This window comes from Oryctolagus cuniculus, chromosome 9 (genome assembly GCF_964237555.1).
Source record: "Oryctolagus cuniculus chromosome 9, mOryCun1.1, whole genome shotgun sequence".
In the NCBI taxonomy this organism is placed as follows: Eukaryota; Metazoa; Chordata; class Mammalia; order Lagomorpha; family Leporidae; genus Oryctolagus; species Oryctolagus cuniculus.
In genome coordinates this window covers 99,258,941-99,282,136 of record NC_091440.1, presented here as the reverse complement: position 1 = coordinate 99,282,136, position 23,196 = coordinate 99,258,941, and the positions used below count along the sequence as shown (strand labels likewise).

At 43.5% G+C, this 23,196-nt stretch overlaps 1 protein-coding gene across 17 annotated transcripts in view; it reads right to left on the bottom strand.

The window, feature by feature from the left end:
• ERC1 (ELKS/RAB6-interacting/CAST family member 1) overlaps positions 1-23,196 on the bottom strand; it is a 518,217-nt gene that overhangs the window by 44,743 nt on the left and 450,278 nt on the right. For 11 of the 17 annotated variants that reach the window (XM_008259816.4, XM_002712778.5, XM_002712779.5 and 8 more), the window contains one exon: positions 7,933-8,121. In XM_008259816.4, the coding sequence (XP_008258038.1) occupies positions 7,933-8,121 (189 nt within the window). Of the gene's footprint in view, positions 1-7,932; positions 8,122-23,196 lie in introns of those variants that run through there. The other 6 variants (XM_070049268.1, XM_008259822.3, XM_051850753.2 and 3 more) reach the window with 1 other exon arrangement.

Below are 23,196 nucleotides of genomic sequence, written 5' to 3'. Positions count from 1 at the left end.
CTAAGTGACTGCTAGCATCCCATATGGATGCTGGTTCCTGCCCCAGCTGTTCCACTTCGGATCCAGCTCCCTGCTAATGGCCTGGGAAAAGCAGCAGAAGATGGCCCAAGTGTCTGGGCCCGACATTCACGTGGGGGACCCAGAAAAAGCTCCTGGCTCCAGCCTAGCCCAGCCCCAGCCGTTGTGGTTATCTGGGGAGTAAACCAGCAGAAGGAAGATCTCTCTCTCTCTCTGACTTTCAAATAAATCAACCTTAACAAAGAGAGGTGACTAAAGCTTATAACTTTCTTAGTATATAGTATTGCCTTATTAAGCTATCATTTTTTTAAAAAAAAAAAGAAAAGATCTTATTTTATTTATTTGAAAGGAGGAGTTACAGAGGGAGAGAGTGGGAGAGACAGACAGACATCTTCCACCATTGGTTCACTACCCAGATGGCTGCAACGGCCAGAGCTGGGTTGATCTGAAGCCAGGAGCTTCATTCAGGTCTCCCATGTGGGTGGCAGGTGTTTAAATACTTGGGCCATCTTCGACTGCTTTCCCAGGTGCATTAGCAGGGAGCTGGACTGGAAGCTGAGCAGCCAGGACTTGAACCAGTGCCCATGTGTGATGCTGGCATTGCAGGTGGTGACTCAACCTGTTACACCTCAACACTGGCTCCATGCTATTATTCTTTAACAATAACATGCTATTGTTCTTTAACAATAACATCTGGGAAGTTACCTTGTTCCCTGGCTTTTCCAGTAGTCTGTATCCCTTGTCCAAGTAAGCACAAAGTAAAGTAAGACAGTTCACCTATCAGTACTCAAAATGCTAAAAATGAATATGCGGTGAGTTGTTTTCATCTTCTCTATTGTGTGAGTATATGTATCTGTACAGAAATGTGTAGGAAAAATCCTAGAGTATAAGTTTAATAGACTACAGCTATTCAATAAGCAGAATTTGAGGATCTGGGTAAACTTTGGTAAGAATCAAGAGTCTTCAAATAAGGTGTTTTGCATATTTTTTCTTATACTTTGTAAATTGATAATAACCCAAGCTCAGACAGAGATGTGTCTTATTAGCATGTACAAAGCCCTGAGGGTGATTCTCACTCTAACAAAAAAGGCTGAATAGTCCATAAAATAATACTTTTTCTGGATCCCATCAGTTATGAATGAACTATGAAGGCATTCTATCTCCACACAGTGGAAGTTCTAGGTTAACTGAGTGGGCCGAATTCACTGAATTCAAGGGTGATAGACTTCATGAACATTTAGAATTTTTTTTTTTTTTTGACAGGCAGAGTGGACAGTGAGAGAGAGAGACAGAGAGAGAAAGGTCTTCCTTTGCCGTTGGTTCACCCTCCAATGGCCGCCGCTGCAGCCGGCGCACCGCGCTGATCCGATGGCAGGAGCCAGGATCCAGGTGCTTTTCCTGGTCTCCCATGGGGTGCAGGGCCCAAGCACCTGGGCCATCCTCCACTGCACTCCCTGGCCACAGCAGAGAGCTGGCCTGGAAGAGGGGCAACCGGGACAGAATCCGGCGCCCTAACCGGGACTAGAACCCGGTGTGCCGGCGCCGCAAGGTGGAGGATTAGCCTATTGAGCCACGGCGCCGGCTCGAACATTTAGAATTTCTGTGTATCAAAGATACAGTTAACAGAATAAGAAGGCAACTTACACAATGCATGAAAATGTTTGCAGGTTGCATATATGAGTAGGGATTAATATCAAGATACATAGGGAACTCCTAACACTCAGCAACAAAAAACCAAGCCACTTAAAAATGGGCGAAGGACTTGAATAAGCATTTCTTCAAAGAAAAACAAATGCTTATTGGCAAATAAGAGAAATAAGTCAAAACTAGGATATGCTACCCTATACTTATTAAGATGGCTACACCAAAAACACAAACAAGCAAATAAAAAACAACCAGAAATAAGTGCTGATCAGAATGAGAACAAACTGGATCTCCTGTAAACTGTAGCAATGTAAATGAAGCATCTACTATAGAAAACAGAATGGTGAATCCTTAAAAAATTAAAATATGTTCTGGCAAGTCAACTCTTTTGAGTATACATCCAAAAGAAAGGAAAGGAAGATCTCGAAAAGATATTTACACACCCATGTTCACAGCAGCACTGTACACCACAGCTAAGATGTAGAAGCAACGCAAGCATCCATCAGTGGAGCAATGGGTAAGTCACATGTGGTATATACATACAACGGAATATTATTCCACTAAAAAGGAAATGCTGACACATGCTACAACGTGGATAAAAGTTGAGGACATTACACTAAATGAAATAAGCTACTTGTAAAAAGGCAAATACTTGTATGAGTTGCTTAGAGTAGTCAAAATCAGAGACACAAAAAAGTGGAATGGTGGCTGCCAGGGGCCCTGGGGAAGGGAGAATGGGGAATGATTGTGAACAGGCATAGAGTTTCAGTTTTACAGGATGAAAACAGTTATTGGAGACAGATGCCACGTGGTGATGCTTGCACAACATTTAAATGTATTTAAAATAACAGTGAAGTGTACTTTTAAAAGTGGTTAAGATGGGGCCGGCGCCGCGGCTCACTAGGCTAATCCTCCGCCTAGCGGCGCCGGCACACCGGGTTCTAGTCCCGGTCGGGGCGCCGGATTCTGTCCCGGTTGCCCCTCTTCCAGGCCAGCTCTCTGCTGTGGCCAGGGAGTGCAGTGGAGGATGGCCCAGGTGCTTGGGCCCTGCACCCCATGGGAGACCAGGAAAAGCACCTGGCTCCTGGCTCCTGCCGTCGGATCAGCGCGGTGCGCCGGCCGCAGCGCGCTGGCTGCGGCGGCCATTGGAGGGTGAACCAACGGCAAAAGGAAGACCTTTCTCTCTGTCTCTCTCTCTCACTGTCCACTCTGCCTGTCAAAAAAAAAAAAAAAAAAAAAAAAAAAAAAAAAAAAAAAAAAAAAAAAAAAGTGGTTAAGATGGCAAAATTTTGTGTTAAGTGTATCTTGTCACAATAAAAAAAAAATTAGGTGTGGGTGTTTAGCCCAGCAGGTAAGACACCAGTGTCCCAGATCGGAGTATGTAGCTTTGATTCCTGGCATCAGCTCCTGCGTTTCCTGCTAAGCAGAACCTTGGACACAGTGGTGATAGCTCACATAATTAGGTTCCTGCCACCATGGTGGCAGACCTGGATTGTTGTCTTGGCTTCCAGCTTTGGCCCCAGCCCCGTCCTGGTCCAGTTCTGGTTACTGAGAGCACTTGGATGAACCAGCAGAACAGAGCTCTCTGTTTGTCTCTCTGTCGGCCTCTCAAATTAATAAAAGGAACATTCTAAAATGGAATAAAAAATTGAAGAAAAAATAGCGACAGTGTACTTTGGGAATGATAACATATGAAAGAATAAAATGTATGTCAACAACAGCATGAAGACAGTGACAAAGGAAATAGAGTATGTGTGACACTACTTCAAAGTGGGCCGGGATAAGTTAAAAGATGTACACTCCAAACCATAGAGCAATTACTTGAGGAAAGGGAGGGGGGACAGGGAGTAGAGTTCAGAAGTCACTGTGGAAATAAAGCAGAATCATAAAAAATATTCAGTTAATTCAAAAGAAAGCCAAGAAAGAGGAAAAAAAGGACAAATAACAGATGAAACAGAGAACAAATTACAAGATTGAGGATTTAACTCAACTATAACAGTAATTATATCAAGTGCAAATGGTCTAACACTTCAACTAGAAAATGGAGAATGAGTGACTGGATATATGCTCTAAAGAAACCCACCCAAATACAAAGACACATATAGCTTAAAAAATGTATAGAAAAAGATTTACCACAAACACATTAATCTAAAGAAAGCTGGAGTGATTATGTTAATTATCAGACAAAACAGACTGCAGAAACTTTGATTAAGGCTGCTACTTAATGATAAAAGAGCCAATTCATTAAGGAGACATAATAATTCTTAATGTATTCATTTAATAACACAGCCTCAAAATATACAAAGCAAAAAATGGTAATGTAAGAAAAATAAATGTGGCCAGCATCATGGCTCAGTGGCTTAAGCCGCCACCTATGATGCCAGCATCCCACATGAGTGCCAGTTCAAGTCTTGGCTGCTCTACTTTCTGATCCAGCTCCCCTGCTAATGGCCTGGGAAAAGTAGCAGAAGATGGTCCAAGTGCTTTGGCCCCTGCCACCCATGTGGGAGACCTGGAAGAAACTCCTGGGTCCTGGCTTCAGCCTGGCTCAGCCCTGACTGTAGCAGCTATCTGGGGAAAAAACCAGCAGAGAGAAGGTCTCTCCCTCTCTCCCTGTAACTCTAACTTTCAAATCAATCAATCAATCTTAAAAAAAGATTTATTTGTTTATTTGAAAGTCAGAGTTACAGAGAGACAGGCAGAGAGAGAGAGAGAGAGGGAAGCTAGGAGCTTCATCCAGGTCTCCCACATGGATACAGGGCCCAAGAACTTGAACTATCTTCCATTGCTTTCCCAGGTGCATTAGCAGTGAGCTGGACCGGAAGTAGAGTTACCAGGACTCGAACAAGTGCCCACATGGGATGCTGGTGCTGTAGGCAGCAGCTTTGCCTGCTATGACACAGCGCTGGCCCCAATAAATAAATCTTAAAAAAAAAAAAAAAAAAGAAAAGAAAAGAAAAGAAAAAGAAAAAGAAAGAAGAAAAATATATCCCCAAGTTAGTTGTTATGGTAGCCAGCCTCTACAAGGGCAGAGGAAACGAAACAATTTCAGGAAATCTTCAGATGCAAGGATCTATTTTTAGGCTCCCACACACCAGGCAGTTGCAGATTATATAGTCAATACTTGGTGGAGTCTGACTGGTTTCTGACATCAGCAGTCAGACTACCCAAAGCTACTCAGTGGCACTAAGGACAGTGCCATGGGCTACCAAATCAATAATCAGCCAAGTATATAATAAGCACAGCCTACATGCTATTCTTTTCCCCTCTCTTTTCATTCAACAAGTATTTATTAAGCAGCTACCATGTACCACGCATTGCTTTTGGGACTGAGGATCCAGCACTCAAGAAGATAGACAAGGCTCTTGTCCTGTCCTCATTGGGGAAGACTAAGGGGAGCATGGTGGCAAGGAATGCACTGAGACAGAGGGTGAATAACAGATGCTGGGGCGGAAGGCTCTACAACGCAAACACAAAACTACAAACAAAGCACACACACAAAATAAACCAACGTGCATATCTGTCTTCAGTTTTTTGGCCATCCAAACTAAAGTTGAACCTTGATCACAATATTTTCACAGGCAAATAATTTTGTATTGTTAGACAGCATGCATTATTCCCTTAAATTCTCAGTTGGGGGCAGAGTGAGAAACTTGGCTGGTTTTCTCCACCAATCTTTAGCAGTGATGGAGAAGCCCAGAAAAGGTGGTATTAATTGCTGTATTCCTTTAGATAACCCACATCGCTGTTTTCCAAGGAATTCTGCTAACAATAGCTTTAAACACTTGAACAACAACTTCAGTAATGGAGGATATTCTCAACCGAGGGCAAATGTGACAATATTAACAGAATTCACGTGTGAGAAACCGTAGTAATTTGACTGTGTCATAATGCACAATGGCAAGTCTATTTACAATTTCCTGGCTTTATTCACTTAAAACTTTCTGAAAAATTCTTAGTATAAAATTTTCTATCTTGGTTTTTCTACCTTGGTCTCAGACTGACGATATATTTTTCCCTTTTTGGAAAGGCATATTTGAAACACTGGACTAACAGAAAATACTTTTTCTATTTGAGAGACAAGACATTCTACAAAGAAATAATGTAACACCAGTTAAACTTGGATACATCACTGTCAGTAGCAGAAGAAGCTCTAGTTTTCTGCAACATTTTGAAGCAAAAGTCTTAAAAGTGAACTTGTCATGTGTTCATGTGGCTTTCAGATACATTTTTACTGTGTGATTGCTAATATCAAAAAGAGCTATGAGGAACAAATTCATTAAATCAATGCTGTCCTTTAGCTGTTTTCCTCTCTCAAGCAATAACGAAATGGCAATAGGCTATACTTCAGAAATATGCCTTCCATCTTCACAACAAATCAATAGGATAGCTTGAAAATTAGGCTGTTAGGCATTCTGGCCTAGAATCAGCCCTTAAGGCATTAGGATCTGGCTAGAAAGCCCATGAGAGTATTTCAGGCATGGAAAGCCAAGACACTCTGGCAAACAAACAAAAATGACCTAAATGAAAGAGCACTGTGAGTGAGATCCCAGCGGAATGAACGGGCCATCAAAGAAGGAGGTCTCTTTCTCTGAAGGGAGGAGAGAACTTCCACTTTGACTATGACCTTGTCTAAATAAGGTCAGAGTTGTCGAACTCAAGAGGCTTCCACAGCCTTGGCAGCTCATGACAAGAGCCTTGGGTGATTACTGACGTCATAAATAAGAGTGTCAATTGTTAAATCAACAACAGGAGTCACTGTGCACTTACTCCCCATGTAGGATCTCTGTCCTTAATGTGTTGTACTATGTAAATTAATGGTATAACTAGTACTTAAACAGTACTTTATACTTTGTGTGTCTGTGTGAGTGCAAACTGTTGAAATCTTTACTTAGTATATACTAAACTGATCTTCTGTATATAAAGATAATTTAAAATGAATCTCGATGTGAATGGGATGGGAGAGGGAGTGGGAGATGGGATGGTTGTGGGTGGGAGGAAGGTTATTGGGGGGAAAAGCTACTATAATCCAAAAGTTGTACTTTGGAAATTCATATTTATTAAATAAAAGTTAAAAAAAATCTAAAAAAAAAAAAAAGAAAATTAGGCTGTTAAGTAAATCTATCACTCGGTGAGGTCACACACGGGGGACTCTGTGCTAGCCTGTGCCCTCCAGCCTGCCCTCCTCGACTCGTGGGTTGGCACTGCCATCTTTAACGTGGCACCGCTGGAGGCTGTTCTTGCCACATGTCACGTAATTTTCCTTCATGTACTGTGAGTAACCATTCAACTAACAGAAAGTACGTAGCTAGAACAGTGGGCAGCATTAAAATTCCGGTGGGGCATCTCGGTAAATTTATAACACCTGCGGGTTTCGTGGCCTTTTGCTTGGTGTGACAACAGTCTGTAAGGGCTGGGTTTATCACCACTGCCCTCTACGAACTAGGAGCAGAGCAGCTTTGAATTCATGTTTTAGAAGCAGCTCTGCTTCTCCTTCTCCTTCTCCTTCTCATCGTTCATCCAGTGTTTTTTTTTTTCCTTCTGTCCTGTTTTCTCTTATTCATGAATTCTGTATCCAAGCTAGCCTTATCCTCTCTTTACTGAGCTAAAAAATGATAACATGTCAAACAGAAAATCCTACGTAAATATCCAAGCAAAAGGGTTGCTTTAGGTTGAATCTTTGTACCTTCCCCATTCACATGTTGAAATTCCAACTTTGTTGGCGACAGCATTAGGAGGTGAGGCCTTTGGGGGTGGTGAGGCCTTTGGGGGTGGTGAGGCCATGAAATCAGCAGCCTGAAACTCCAAAGAGGGCCCTTACCAGAAACCAAACGCGCTGGCCCTCTGACATGGGAATTCCAGCCTCCAGAACTGTGAGAAAGAAATTTCTGTTCTTCACAAGCCACTCAGTCTATGGTATTTGTATTGTATTCCTGGAAACTGCTGAGAGTAGATTTTAAGTGTTCTCAACACCAATGCAAAGTGTGTAAGGTAATGCATATATATGTTCATTAGCTTGATTTAGCCATTCCACGATGTATAAATATTTCAAAATAACATGCTGTACATGAAAAATACAGATTTTTTTAATTTATCAATTAAAAAATAAATGAGAAAGTAATTTAAAACATGCTATCTGGAATTTCAGGCCCCCAACACCACCACAAAGAGTCTAGAATCTGAATACTGCATTCCCCGAAGTGGTTGCACCCAGCTAAAAAGCAGCTGGATGTCAACAGGCTCTTGTCAAAGCTCAAGGGAGAGACTGACCTGTTCCTGGGTCATCTTCTGCAGCTCCTTCTCCCAAGCTGCCTGGTCATCGTCCAAGTTATAGGAAGCTGGTGGAGTGAGTCCACGAAGGATTAGGGGGTCTCGGTCATGGCAGAGGGCTGTCAGGTGTCCAATATATAACTTTAATTTGCTTCTATTTTGGTCAAGTTCTAAGAGGGGCTGGATGATCTGAGGTGAAAAAAAAAAAAAAAAAGAAAAAAGAAAAAATAAGGAAAGTCAAGGTCAACCTGAAAGGAGAAGTCAAAAAACACTGGCCAAAGACTAAAAGCTCTTCTAAAAACTACTGACACCTGCAGGATGATGACAGTACCTGTCTACTTCCTGTCACACGTTTACACTCACACTCAGAGCCGCCATTGTGGGCGAGGGGCAGGGAATGCGTCCACAGCTGTGTCTGTAGCCAGGGCATTAGGCGTGGTGCTAGCTTGTTCCTACAGAGATGACACCCCTGGTACAGAGAGACGCCAATTACCCCCACAATTTCTCTTTTCATTGATTTATGAGCAGGTCACCAAAAACTGCTAGTGGAAACCGCTCATCTGAAAGCCTGGATTCCATATACTTCGCGTGTTCCTCATCTCCCGGAATGGAAGAAAAATCCTGTCTCTGGAGAAGGTGTTCGTTTTTCTCGGCCAAGAGAACTCGTGACTAAATCTGCCTCCTCCTGGCTGACGCTCCCCTCATTCATTACACAAGGCCGATCTGATAGTCTTTCAAACAGTGACTGATAAATCCTTATGTAACACCAAACACCTGACTCACAGCCAGGAACTCTCTGAAATTCTCTTGGCTGAAACAGTGGCTCCGTGTTTTTCTTAAACACCAGAGCAGCTCTACATGTTTTCTTTTCTGGTCCCTTCACCCGGGACGACTAAACCTGCCTTTGGCCCTGTCTGGAAGCGCGCTCAATGACTGATGACTCCAACCCAAACTTTGTTTCACAGTTCTCATGACGATCTTCTGGCCAGGTATCTGGTAGTCGGTCACGACGGGGGTGTTCAGGAAGCGAGTCGGGCCAGATCTGCCATCACACAATACTGAAGTCTCAGAGCAGCATCTGTTTGACACCCGGCAGCTGGAGAGCTGCAAACACTGCCAAACACCGGCGGCTCACCAACACTCCCATGGCTCACAAAGCAGAGGCCTGCACCTGCGGCATGTCACCAGACTGGCACTTTTCACCAAGGGAACGCCTCTGATCCACCTAATGAGTAAGGAGCTCAATAGTGTTCAAGGTAACAGAAACAAGGCCTGGTGTTACTGGAGACGCTGACATTGACTCCCCATGTACCCCCGGAGAAAACAACCTTTAGCTTACTAAAGAGATCAGAGTTCAGAGTTCAGGCCTACATAGTGTAATACAGTTGGAAGCTGGAGCCCGGCTAGACAAACCAGAGGACAGTGAGAAAATTCAGCATGCTTTTCATTTCTGAAGAACTCTCTCTTTTCTAAGGATAATGGTTAAACATGGACATGCTGCTGCAGAAGATTCTTGGGTTCTCTAAGAACCAGCAGGTTTATGGCAGAGTTCTGTGCTGAACTTCTTCCCTACGACAGGCCATCCACACAACCAGTCACAGAGGAAGAGAACAGCTCACCAAGCAGAGGATCTGCTTATAGGGAAGTCTGGAGTTGGTCACAAACAATACCAACCTCTCAAAAAGAGTTGTGTTTTATTTCTGAGCACCAATGCACAGTCACTGTAGAACATTTCAGAAGAATCCCAAGTGCAGTCTTTAAAGGCAGTATCCCTTTAAATGCATGTGCACCTTGCCTATCTGTGATGCAAGTGTCCACTGCTGCCCTCATATCCCCCATGACTCAGAGCAATGCGTCCTTTTTTGATCTTCCATTTTGTTTGGTCTTCTCTATCTTCACAGACACACTGGGTTTGTGCTATTCTCATTCCATTAGAGAGTGAGACAGAGAGAGTGAGAGCAAGACAGAGAGAGAGTGTGTGTGTCTGTGTGTGTATGAGAGAGAGAAAGAGCGAGCGCGAGTGAGCTACCACCACAAAAATGCCACATCAGGAATGTAAAGTGGAAAGAGCTGGTATCTTAGGTCATTTTGGATTGAAAAACTAGCATTAAAAAACTATGCCCATGGAGGAAGAAGACAATGTGATAAGTGGTCATAATGGAAAGGTCAAATTCCTTACAAGAAAACCCAGTCTGGAAGGCTACTTGTCCATGACTACCACTACAGCTGGAGATGTGGACTTTTTAGGTCCTTGTTCTTAATAAAAAATGATTTTCAAACTGATTTAACGTAATTCAGACTGAAGTGCTAAGTGACTAAAGAATATGACAGTTTTGCACACTGAAAAATTTCAAGGTGCAATTAAAAACTGAAAATATCATATAATTTAAAATTTTTTTGGATTAAACTCATTGTCTGCAATTGTCAGACTGCCTGTCCTTTCTTCTCTTTTCGAAGAGAAATGCCTTTTTTTTTTTTTTTAACTATAGAGCTTACTATGTGAATGTATATGAAACAGCCCAGCCAGCACAGTCCCCAAATCTATCCATAAAACAATTACCTTGGCCTCTCTGGAACATATTAACCATGTCAGTCATGTGGAAAATGCCCTTATCTCTTCCTTCTCCTATCTAAATTCAGCAGCCCACTTAGAAAAGAAACTGTGATTCCCACAAGGTAGAAAGCCACTGTCTAATCTCCAGAGAGGAAGGACGCTTGCAAGCAGAAGCAGGATGACTTACAGGATCCTCAAGTCCTGGCTTTTGTCCACATACAAGCCTCCGGACACTGGCAAGAAGTCCTACCAAAAATCACCACAAATGTGGTCAGACCTCACTGCTTCTATGCAGAACTGTAGTTATGGATCTTTCTTTGCACTGGGAAAAAGTTAAAAATGAACTTGTCAAGATAACCTTTGCTTGTAGCAAACATAATGCCAAAATGTCAATATTACTCCATACCTATTCTTACCAGGTTGTTAAGGAAAATAATTTATATATGTGCATATATACTATATATATGTATGTATATATTATATATACATATACACACACATATATATAATCACTCATCCCAAGGAAAAGAATTTAAATTATAAGATGGGGTGAGAAAATTTGGTTAAGTAGTAAGAGCTGTGTTTTCTTCTTACAAAAGATTAATGTATTCATATGTTAGACTTTCAAATAGGTTTCAGAGACAAGCATTTAATGGCATATGATCTTCAGAGGTGCTGACTTATACCTTGTTTTCAGGTAAATAAGCTTAGATGACTAAGGGTCTTTTGGAAAACAGGTGAGTTGTTGCTTTACTATTTGATAGACAGTAACAGAAGATTCTAGACTATTCCATTTCTGCAATTCATTTACCTGTAAGATCTGAATACTTTCTTAGACCATAAAACTTATCAATACCAGGATGGAATGTGCAGAGCGAATGTGCTCAACCAGCCAATTAGATTGGCCTCTTTGTTTCTCTTTTCCCACTGTTTCTGTATCAGATACGTCAAGTCTGGCTTAGTAGACTGCAACACAATCTAGGAACTCATTTTGGGAAGTATGGCATATCCTCATCATAACAACTGGAAGAAGCGATAATTTTTGTTGTGTGGAAGACACCATTTTTCAGACCTAACATTTATTGATCACTTTACTGTGTTTCTAGCAAATTACTGTTATATTTGCCATGCTTCTTCTATGTGTGTGGCTAGTGTATAGTCTTTTTTTTTTTTTTTTTTGACAGGCAGAGTGGACAGTGAGAGAGACAGAGAGAGAAAGGTCTTCCCTTGCCATTGGTTCACCCTCCAATGGCCGCCGCTGCAGCCGGCGCACCGCGCTGATCCGATGGCAGGAGCCAGGATCCAGGTGCTTCTCCTGGTCTCCCATGGGGTGCAGGGCCCAAGCACCTGGGCCATCCTCCACTGCACTCCCTGGCCATAGCAGAGAGCTGGCCTGGAAGAGGGGCAACCGGGACAGAATCCGGCGCCCCGACCGGGACTAGAACCCGGTGTGCCGGCGCCGCAAGGTGGAGGATTAGCCTATTGAGCCACGGCGCCGGCCAGTGTATAGTCTTAAATTGGCTACAAACACCTTTTTTTTTTTTTTTAAGATTTTGTTTTATTTATTTCAAAGAGAGTTAGAGAGAGAGGTAGAGACACAGAGAGAGGTATTCCATTCGCTGGTTCACTTCCCAGATTGCTGCAACGGCCAGAGCTGTGCCGATCTGAAGCCAGGAGCCAGGAGCCTCCACTGGGTCTCCCACGTGGGTACAGGGGCCCAAGGACTTGGGCCACCTCCTACTGTTTTCCCAGGCCATAGCAGAGAGCTGGATTGGAAGAGGAGCAGCCAGGATTTGAACTGGCACCCACAAGGGATGCCAACACTTCAGGCCAGGGCCCTAAGCTGCTGCGCCACAGCACCAGCCCCCTACAAACACCTTTTTTTTCTTTTTATCTGAAATCTTCACAGTCAGGTTTAGGTGTCCATTGATCAACAGCATAAATGTCAATGACAGTCTTGATTTCTTGTTGGGTTACCACTTCTTTGCTATCTCTCAATGTGGAGTAGAGAAAGCCCCAGAGTAAACAGCAGAGAAACTTTCCAGAAACATTATTATCTCAATGGTATTCTCATCCAGAAGCCCTAGCAGAGAGAGCTAAACTCTGAAAAGCAAAAATGGATGCAAGGGAGGAGCCAGCACTGTGGTGTAGTGGGTTAAGCCTCTTCCTGTGATGCCATGCCAGCATCCCATATGAGCACCGGTTCAAGTCCTGGCTGCTCCACTTCTGATCTGGCTCTCTGCTAATGTGCCTGGGAAAGCAGCAGAAGATGGTCCAAGTGCTTCGGCCCCTGTACCCATGTGGGAGACTGGAAAGAAGCTCCTGGCTTCCAGCTTTGGTCTGGCCCAGTGCTGGCCATTGCAGTCATTTGGGAAGTGATCCAGCAGATGGAAAGTCTCTATCTGTAACTCTGCCATTCAAATTAAAAAAAAAAAAAAAAAAAAAAAAAAGGAGGCAAGGGAATAAAATAGATTAATCCTGCCTCAAAGTCTCTTTTCCTCTCACTAAGTTTGTCTTCTTGGTCAGTAACATACTTTAGGATTAGAAAGATGAAAGTGTGTTAAACCTTCTTGCAAGCAGCTTTTGTTATGTTCTCATTTATGTAGCTATTCTGTGAAAGAATGGAGTTTGTTAAAAATACGATGAAACCTGTTAACATTTTTATATTGATCATACTGCATATTAAACCATGGCTAAAAAACTAAACAACACATTTCATCAGTAAACACTGAATGAATGCCTTTGTGTCATGCCACATCCAGTTTGAGATGATGGAAATATTAAGGATAAGTAAGATATAAGGGGAGCCGGCAATGTGGTGCAGCGGGTTAAAGCCCTGGCCTAAAGTGCCAGCATCCCATATGTTCGCCGGTTCGAGACCCAGCTGCTCCTCTTGCAATCCAGCTCTCTGCTATGGCCTGGGAAAGCAGTAGAAGATGGCCCAAGTGCTTGGGCCCCTGCACCCAAGTGGGAGGCCTGGAAGAAACTCCTGGCTCCTGGCTGTGGACTGGTACAAGTCTGGCCGTTATAGCCATTTGGGGAGTGAACCAGCGGTGCCTGGGTTCATGTCGGCTCCACTGCTGATTCCAGCTTCCTGCTAATGGACACCCTAGGAGGCAGCAGGTGATGGCTCAAGTACTTGGGTTCCTGCTACCCATGCTGGAGACCAGGATGGAGTTCCTTTTTTTTTTAAGATTTATTTATTTATCTGGAAGTCAAGAGTTACACAGAAAGGAGAGGGAGAGGGGGAGGGGGAGGGGGAGGGAGAGAGAAAGAGCGAGAGGTCTTTCATCCACTGGTTCACTCCTCAATTGACCACAATGGCCAGAGTTGTGCCAATCCAAAGCCAGCAGCCAGGAGCCTCCTCTGGGTCTCTCATGTGGGTGCAGGAGCCCAAGGACTTGGGCCATCTTCTACTGCTTTCCCAGGCCATAGTAAAGAGCTGGATCGGAAGAGGAGCAGCTGGGTCTTGAACCGGTACCTATATGGGATGCCAGTACTGCAGGCGGTAGCTTTACCTGCTGTGCCAGAGCACGGGCTCCCAGGATGGAATTCCTGATGCTGGCTTTGGTCTAGCCCACAGTTAGCTGTCATGGCCATTTGGGAATTGAACCAATGGATAGAAGATTTCTCTGTCTCTCGCCATCTCTGTTATTCTACCTTTCAAATAAATGAATAAATCTTAAAAATCAGGAAATAACATAATTAATGTATTGAGTATATATGATTAAAATGTGTATATTTGTGATTTATCTTTGTCTTTTTTGAAATTTATCTTGGGAAAACACAAATTGCTAAATAAACCCCTTTGCTTTGATTTTAGACCTAGTCTGACTTAGGTCATAGTTAGGATATTCAGTTAAGTTTTTTACTCTTAATGCCCACTGAAGTCCAATGATATGGGATAGCTAACCCGGGACCACAGGGCTGAAGGCACCTGCAAGCCACAAGCCCCTGCCTCACACATAGTATTTATTACCTGTCTACTTGTCAATCAAGCTGCCCTAATGCATCTCTAAGTAGAAGGCAAGGACCTGGAATAAAAATGAGGCCCCACTACCCCAACTTCACAGCCTCTTAAGCAATCAGTTTTACTTACTGAAGCCCAAATAAAAGAATATCTAATGGAGTCCCTAAATGCTTTTGGTCTTTCCTCATCTTTAATCCTAACAAATATGAGGGGACTTCAAAGAGTTCTTGGAAAAATGAAATTTTTTAAAAGGTGTATTTTGTTTGGAGCCGGTGCCCTGGCGCAGTAGGTTAATCCTCCGCCTGCAGTGCCAGCATCCCATATGGACACCCGTTCTAGTCCTGGCTGCCCTTCTTCCAGTCTAGCTCTCTGCTACAGCTTGGGAAAGCAGTACAAGATGGCCTAAGTCTTTGGGCCGCTGCACCCATGTGGGAGACCAGGAAGAAGCTCCTGGCCCCTGGCTTCGGATTGGTGCAGCTCCAGCCATTGCAGCCATCTGGGGAGTGAACCAATGGAAGGAAGACCTTTCTCTGTCTGTAACTCTAACTCTCAAATAAAAAATAAATAAAACCTTTTAAGAAATGTATTTTATTTATTTGAAAGGCAGAGTTAGGGAGAGGGAGGGAGAGAGAGATGGAGGGAGGAAGGAGGGAGGGAGGGAGAAAGGAGATCTTCCATTACTGCTTTACTCCCCAAATGGCTACAACAGCTGGGGCTGCCCCAGGCCAAAGTCAGGGAGCCCAGAGTTTCTTCTGGGTATCCCACATAGGTACAGGGGCTCAAGAATTTGGGCCATCTTCAGCTGCTTTCCCAGGCCCATTAGCAGGGAGCTGGATTGGAAGTGGAACAGCTGAGACTTGAACCGGTGCCCATATAGGATGCTGGTGTTGCAGGTGGTGGCTCAACCTGTTACTCCACAATGCTGGCCCTGAAAAATGTAATTTAAACGCCAATTTATTTTGATACAATTTTTTTAAAATCCATGCATTGTTTTTGCTTAATACACATTTTCCACGAACTTTCAAAAGACCTTTGTAGAAAAAAGTACATTCTAGAAAAGCTCTCATTGTATACACTGGACAGATACATTGGATAAAAACACACCCACCAGTTCTGTATCTAGGATGGTTTAAGAGACAAGTGTACAATCCTCACCACAAAATAAACCTTATTGTTAGCAGTGAGAATCTGTAAAGTTTAAGTGGCTTTATAATGAATTTGTGTTTAGCAGGAGGGATAACATGGCTGCCTTTCTTTGTCTTTCTTTGACAAGTTATAAAACTTCTGGAAAAATTGAAAGATAACCCAGTAAAAATCAGAGGCAAGAAACTCTAGAATTCCCAATCCTAATCTCTGCTTCATAACTACTTTTTTCTTCTTCTTTTTTTTTTTTTTTTGACAGGCAGAGTGGACAGTGAGAGAGAGAGACAGAGAGAAAGGTCTTCCTTTTGCTGTTGGTTCACCTTCCAATGGCCGCCGCGGCCGGCGTACCACGCTGATCCGATGGCAGGAGCCAGGTACTTATCCTGGTCTCCCATGGGATGCAGGGCCCAAGGACTTGGGCCATCCTCCACTGCACTCCCTGGCCACAGCAGAGAGCTGGCCTGGAAGAGGGGCAACCGGGACAGAATCCGGCGCCCCAACCGGGACTAGAACCTGGTGTGCCAGCGCCGCAAGGCGGAGGATTAGCCTAGTGAGCCACGGCGCCGGCCCATAACTACTTTTGATTTGATTTCCTCATTCAGATTTTATGAACTGTGGTTATCTATATTTATCATTCAAAACATAAATAGGAATTGATGACGAAACAATGGAAACCCCAGAATAATGTAATAAACTCATACAATGAGTATTTACTAAGTACTTAGATTGGTAGTTTTATACCAGCAGGATCCTTTACTCAGCATCCCTTGGAGATATGTTCTTTGACCACTTGAGTAATGAATGTAGTTTCTGGATCAGCATATTACTTAGGCTCAAGGACTTTCTTATTCCCTCTACCCATGCAAAGGCAGAGCAGACCACTACATGCAGCTACCACACCAGGAGTTCAAGTAGAAAGACTACTAAGGTCACTGAGATGAATAATGTTAATCAGAAATCTTACTGTTGGGTCTGGTGCTGTGGAGTAAAGCTGGCACCTGCAACATCAGCATCCATATGGGTGCTGGTTCAAGTCCTGGCTGCTCCATTTCCGATTCAGCTCCCTGCTAATGCACTAGGGAAAGCAGCAGAAGATGGCCCAGATCCTTGGGGCCCTGTACCCATGTGGGAGACCCAGAAGAAGCTCCTGGCTCCTGGCTTCAGCTTGGCCAAGCCCTGGGCAAGGCAGCCATTTGGGGATGAACCAGTGGATAGAAGATTCTCTATCTCTATTTCTACCTCTCTCTTTCTCTTTGCCTTTCAAATAAATAGAATAAATATTTAATAATTAAAAAAGAAATCTTACTGCTAATAGAAATGTCTGGTTTAAAAGCTCTTCCCAAAGGTTCGAGATTTAAAGGACTTTATGGTTTGTTGAAGTGTCTGTGAAACCTGCAAAAAGACTACAGGTTCTGAAATATGAAGAAATATGAGAATCATTTTAGGAAACAAGTGATCATTTCCTCTTAGTTTTACAGACAGAAATCTGTTGCCAATTTTTCTAAGGATGCATTAGTACTCCAGCAAAACAAAACAAAACATTCCCTATCTTTTGACTCAGATATGGAGAAAAAACATTCTGTCCTCAAAGCTGTAGGGAAATAGCAAACAGGGTTTAGAATAAAATGAATCTTGAGATCTCCACCAGAGAGCTGCTAATTTCACTGTGCTTATTCAATCTTTATTCAGTTAAAATTTATGCTACTTTATGTATTCAAGGCAAAGGATGTGCATAGACAGCAGAGTGTCACGAACCTGCCAGCTGGTCTAGGAAAGACATGTATCTATTGTGTTATGGAGGCTGTTAAGGCTGTGGGCATCACAAGGATTGGTCTTAACACTTAGAAACTGGTAACATGTATGAAAATTAGGTCATTTACCAAGTTGGACTAACATGTTTGTATAGCTGAAGATAGCGCCGATAAATGGGCATTAAGTGGGGGGGGGGGGATGTTACTGCGAGGTACAGAAGCTATCACAAGCGAACCAATCAAGGAAACACTTAGGAAGCATCCTGAAGGGATGCTCTGATAAGAGAAAATGAGATAACCAGAATGAAGAAATCAAGAAAGCCACCCACTCTGCTCGATTCAGACACACCAGGAGCAGAGATGTTGTCCAAAATTCTTTTCCACTGTTAAGAGCTAATGAGGATGAGACAACATCAATTCTGTTTTCTTAGCTTGAGGTTTGCCTCTCCACAATAAGTCATTTATTGTGTTTCAGTGAAAAATGGAATAGGGGAAAAAGAAGGCAAAAGAGGGAGAAGGGAGAGCCACATGTTTGAGCAAGCAGGCCAAATGAGTGCTGATGATGGATTTAAAAGGAAAATCCAGTCAGGCAGTTTACCACCAGTGAAAATGGTGTCCTTGAACTCCTTGCCTGCCTGTGCACAAATCCTGAAATTAATAATCCATGCTTCATTCTGACCCTTTGAGGGCTGATGCCTAGTGTATTCCTATTGTATACATATTTCTTGGCATTGTTACATGTCTGCTATACAGATACAGAAAACCAGACACATGCTTGCTGCTTGCTAGGCACAACACAATGACAATCTTATCAGAACACTTAACTTTCTTCTTTCTCTAATGTACCAATAGCATTGCAAATAAAAAGGGAAGGCAAGTGGAGTAGGCCAGGGTAAACAAAAGGAACATCTTGATTTTGACAGTATCTCAATAAGGAGCAATATAGCCAGGAGTTTGAATCTAGATTCTAAGGAGCTCAGCTGTTGGTTTCTTCTCGGTCTACAGTAGGACCACAAAGAAGAAACAATCTAGTTATCCAATAGCTCTGAGAGTTACAGCTTGTCTACACGAAGGCACTCACAAGCAGGCTAGTCTCTGGAGGAGACCATTCTGTGAGTAGCAGCTATTTCAAGATCAGGTGAAGGGTGTGTGTGTGTGTGTGTGTATGTATGTGTACACGGAAGAGGTGGAGACGATTTGCGATTGGTGACATTACTTCAACTCTAGCATCAAATCAAGCACAACAGACTATGCAGATACTCAGGAGTCTACTGCTGAATGGCTGGTCAGGCTGGGACCACCAAGGATCTCAGTCCATGTACTAAGCCTTTGACAGGTGTGGCCCCTCATTAAACCATGCTCAACAAGAACTCGGCGGTGCCGTGGCACACTAGGTTAATCCTCTGCCTGCAGCGCCGGCATCCCATATGAGCCCTGGTTCTAGTATTGGTTGCTCCTCTTCCAGTCCAGCTCTCTGCTATGGCCTGGGAAAGCAGTGGAGGATGGCCAGGAAGAAGCACCTGGCTCCTGGCTTTGGATCGGCGCAGCACTGGCCGTAGTGGCCATTTGGAGGGTGAACCAACGGAAGGAAGACCTTTCTCTCTGTCTCTCTCTCTCACTGTTTGTAACTCTACCTGTTAAATAAATAAATAAAATCTTAAGAAAAAAAAAAAAAAAAGAACTTGGCCTGACAGGGTACAGAGACAGGGAAGGAGAGTTTACTTATCACCTGGCATCCTGAGCATAATAGAAATGTACCTAGAGCTGTATATAAATACCAGAACTATCTTTCAGTTTGGAGAAAGACAAGTTACATAGGGGATTTTCTCTCTGAACACTAATGTTGGAAAGAGGAAAGAAATGTCAAGCCAGACCCATTTGTGAGTTGGTGTCTAAGGACACTTAGGTGATTGCCTGCACCAGCGAGAGGCTATGGGGACAAGAGGCAAGGAAAGCCCAGAGCAAAATGGCCTTCAGCCAGTATTTCCAGCTTTAGTATGGCTTAAGTTTTCTCTGCACAGTGCCACAAGAACTCTGCGTATCTGAGAAAGTGAGGAAAAGTGTCTGAACCTGCAGCTCTTGTAGAAGAACTGACACCAAGTACCAGGACAAGAGGCACAAAGGCTAACTTCCTAACTTCTTCCTCTCCTATTTGAGCACTTCTGCTTTATTTCTAGATACAATTACTCTGCTCTTTCCCCCTTCTATCTCCTCTCTCTATTCTGACCTGCTCACATGAAAAATCTTTATTTCTGTCCTGCACATACACACCAAAAACTCCTGTACATCTGAGAAGCTAAGAGGGATCTTGGCTGCCCTGACTGAATTGTACTTTCTGGATTTATGTCTGCTACAGCCAATCAGGAAATCATATTTAAAAAGCAAATTCTTTCTGAAAATTTTATATGCCATGAACAAATCCCATGTATTAATGATTTCCAGACATCACCCCTCTCACCTTGGGAGTAATCCAGGCATTGGGCGGAAAGAAAGATTTGAGGAAAAGAATGAAAAAGACTGCTTTATCAACTTCCTTTAAGAATAAAATATCCCAATCACTGAATTAATTTTTCTCTCTTTTTAAAAAAGCATGTGTTGCTTTTTAATTAATTCTTTTAAATATTTATTTACTTATTTGAAAGGTAGAGTTACAGAGAAAAGGGGAAAAAAGTGGGAGTGGGGGGGAGATAGAGAGAGAGAGAGAGGCAGCTGGTTCACCCCCCAGATGGTCACAATGGCTGGGGCTAGGCTGGGCTGGACTGAAGCCAGGATCCAGAAGCTTATTCCAGGTCTCCCATGTGGGTGGCCATCTTCCACTGCTTTCCCAGGTATTAGCAGGGAGCGGGATTGAAAGTAAAGCAGCCAAGACTTGAAAATGGAACCCATATAGAGTGTCAGTGTTGAAGGGAGTGGCTTAACTAGCTGTGTCACAATGCCAGCCCCAATTTATTAAATCTGAAATGCAGAGAGACAGAAAAATAGACACACACCCATAGAGGGAGAGAGGTAGGGAGGGAAGGAGGAAGAGAGAGACACAGAGATACTGATCCTCCATCTGCTGGTTTGCTCCCCAAATATTTGCAACAGCTAAGGCCAGGCCAGGCCAGGCTGAAGCCAAGAGGCAAGAACTCCATTCAGGTCTCCATGTAGGTGGTAGGGGCCCAACCACTTGAGCTATCATCTGATGCCTCTCAGGTGTGCATGTGCAGGAAGATGGAACAGAGAGCAGAGCTGGGACTCAAACCCAGGCACTCTGATATGGGATGCATATTTGAAAAGCATTGTCTTAACCACTGTCCAGATGCTCGCTCCTCACTCTGCATAACACAAACGCCGAAGGATATCACCATTTCAATATTACTAGTTGTTGATGATTAAGCAAAGTTGTATTATTTGAGGTTAAAAAATGACTATGACAAAAGAGGCTCTGTGCAGCAAGTATCAGAAGTGCTATAGGGGCCAGCGCAGTTGCATGGAAGGTTAAGCCTCCTCCTGTGGTGCTGGCATCCCATATGGGCGCCAGTTCAAGTCTTAGCTGTTCCACTTCCGATCCAGCTCTCTGCTATGGCCTGGGAAAGCAGCAGAAGATGGCCCAAGTTCTTGGGCCCCTACACCCGTGTGGGAGACCTGGAAGAAGCTCCTGGCCCCTGGCTTCAGATCAGCCCAGTTCTGGCCATTGCAGTCATTTGGGGAGTGAACCAGTGGGTGGAAGACTTCTTTCTCTGTCTCTCCCTCTCTGTCTATAACTCTGCCTCTCAAATGGATAAGCAAATCTTAAAAAAAAAAAAAAAAAAAAAAAAAAGAAACAGAAGAAGAAGAAGAAGTCCTGCAAATTGTGACTGTTATTATATGTTTATAAATTAATAGCCAGGGAAAATCAAGATTAAATAAGCTGGAGTATGGGAAGGCTTAGGATGTCCAGTGAGAGCATCTTTTGCATGGACATACAACCCCATCTTTGGAAGAAGGACCTGTGCCCTGACTCCCTCTGTTCACTCAGTGGTGATGGAGATCAATTCTGAGGTTTGGTGGCAGAGAGGAGGTATCCCACTCGAATGTGAGAAACAGAATGGGCAGAAAGCACAAATCCTGCCATCTGACAGATCTTCAGGAGAACAGCAGAGTACCAGCAAGTGAAAAGATGGGGAAAAGGCAAGCCATGGGAGAAATGTCCCAACAGAAATGGGGGGATAGACTGAAGCACGCCAAGCCACACACAGAATCTATCAGAGTAGGCAGGTCCTACTTCAGCTATAAGGTAGCTTCACAGTTAAAAAAAAAAAAAAAAAAAAAGTGGGGGAAGGAAGTTAAGTCTGTATAGAATCTGCACATCTGTTTTATCTTCCTAACTTTAGTCCCATTTTTAGTACTCATAAGAAAGCTACACATGGGGGCCGGCGCTGTGGTGCAATAGGTTAATCCTCCACCTATGGCACCAGCATCCCATATGGGTGCTGGTTCTAGTCCTGGCTGCTCCATTGCCGATCCATCTCTCTACTGATGGCCTGGGAAAGCAGCAGAAGATGGCCCAAGTGCTTGGGCCCTTGCATCCATGTGGGAGACCCGGAGGAGGCTCCTGGCTTTGGATTGGTCCAGTTCTGGCCATTGCGGCCATTTGGGGAGTGAACCAGCAGATGGATGGAAGACCTTTCTCTCTGTCTCTCCCTCTCACTGTCTGTAACTCTGTCAAATAAATACATAAAATCTTAATTAAAAAAAAAAGCTACACATGAACCCATATTTAAATTCCATAGCAATGTTAGTGAGGAAATACAAGGGATGGCAATCATGTTTTTCATAGAATCAGAGTGCCTAATATATTATGGGTGTTTAGAAAACAGGAAACAAAATGATAGAGTGAAATAAACTCCCAATTCCAGAGTTCAAACAAAGAAGTAAAAGAACAAGAGAATGCAGAAATACACACTTCTTCACCATGTTAGTACTGATTTTCCCTGGGTGTTTTACCAGGAATTATACTTTTGGAATCATGGGTTTTACTGGCATCTAACAGGAAGAATCACTCTACCTATGTTTTAAGTATTCTGCTCGAATACATGTACCATATAATATTTTTAGAAGATTTTTTATTTATTTGAGAGGTAGAGTTACAGACAGTGAGAGGGAGAGAGAGAGAAGTCTTCCTTCCATTGGTTCACTCCCCAAATGGCCGCAATGGCTGAAGCTGCGCCGATCTGAAGCCAGGAGCCAGGAGCTTCTTCCCGTCTCCCACGTGGGTGCAGGGGCCCAAGGACTTGGGCCATCTTCCACTGCTTTCCTAGGCCACAGCAGAGAGCTGGATCAGAGGAGGAATAGCTGGGTCTCCAAACGGCTGCGCCCATATGGGATGCCGGCACTGCAGGCGGAGGATTAACCTACCGTGCCATGGCGTCGGTCCCCAACACAATTTTGAGGGGTGCTTCACACGCAGTCACCTGTGGGCTTCAGCAGCTATGATAATCTTGTGTGAGACGCTACTGTTGACAAGCAATAAAAAGCCTCCCTCAGATCACCGCAGGGAGCTAAGCCTCTACTATCTTGTTCATTTAAGTAAGAAGATCTCATGCCACTGCTCTGATGCACTTGTGTTACCCGACCATCTAATCATTTCCCAGATGTGCAATTCCAAGAATCCTAAAGCTGCTCTAAGATGGCTGCGCGTGCGTCAGACTACCTTATCCCCGAATATGCTCTGTCTCAAGGATGACAGAATAAAGCATCACGTTCACATGTTTGTTTTTTTAAAGATTTATTTATTTACTTAAAAGGCTGAGTTAGAGAGAGGAAGATGCAGAGAGAGAGAGAGGAAGATGCAGAGAGAGAGAGAGAAAGAGAAAAAGCACTAG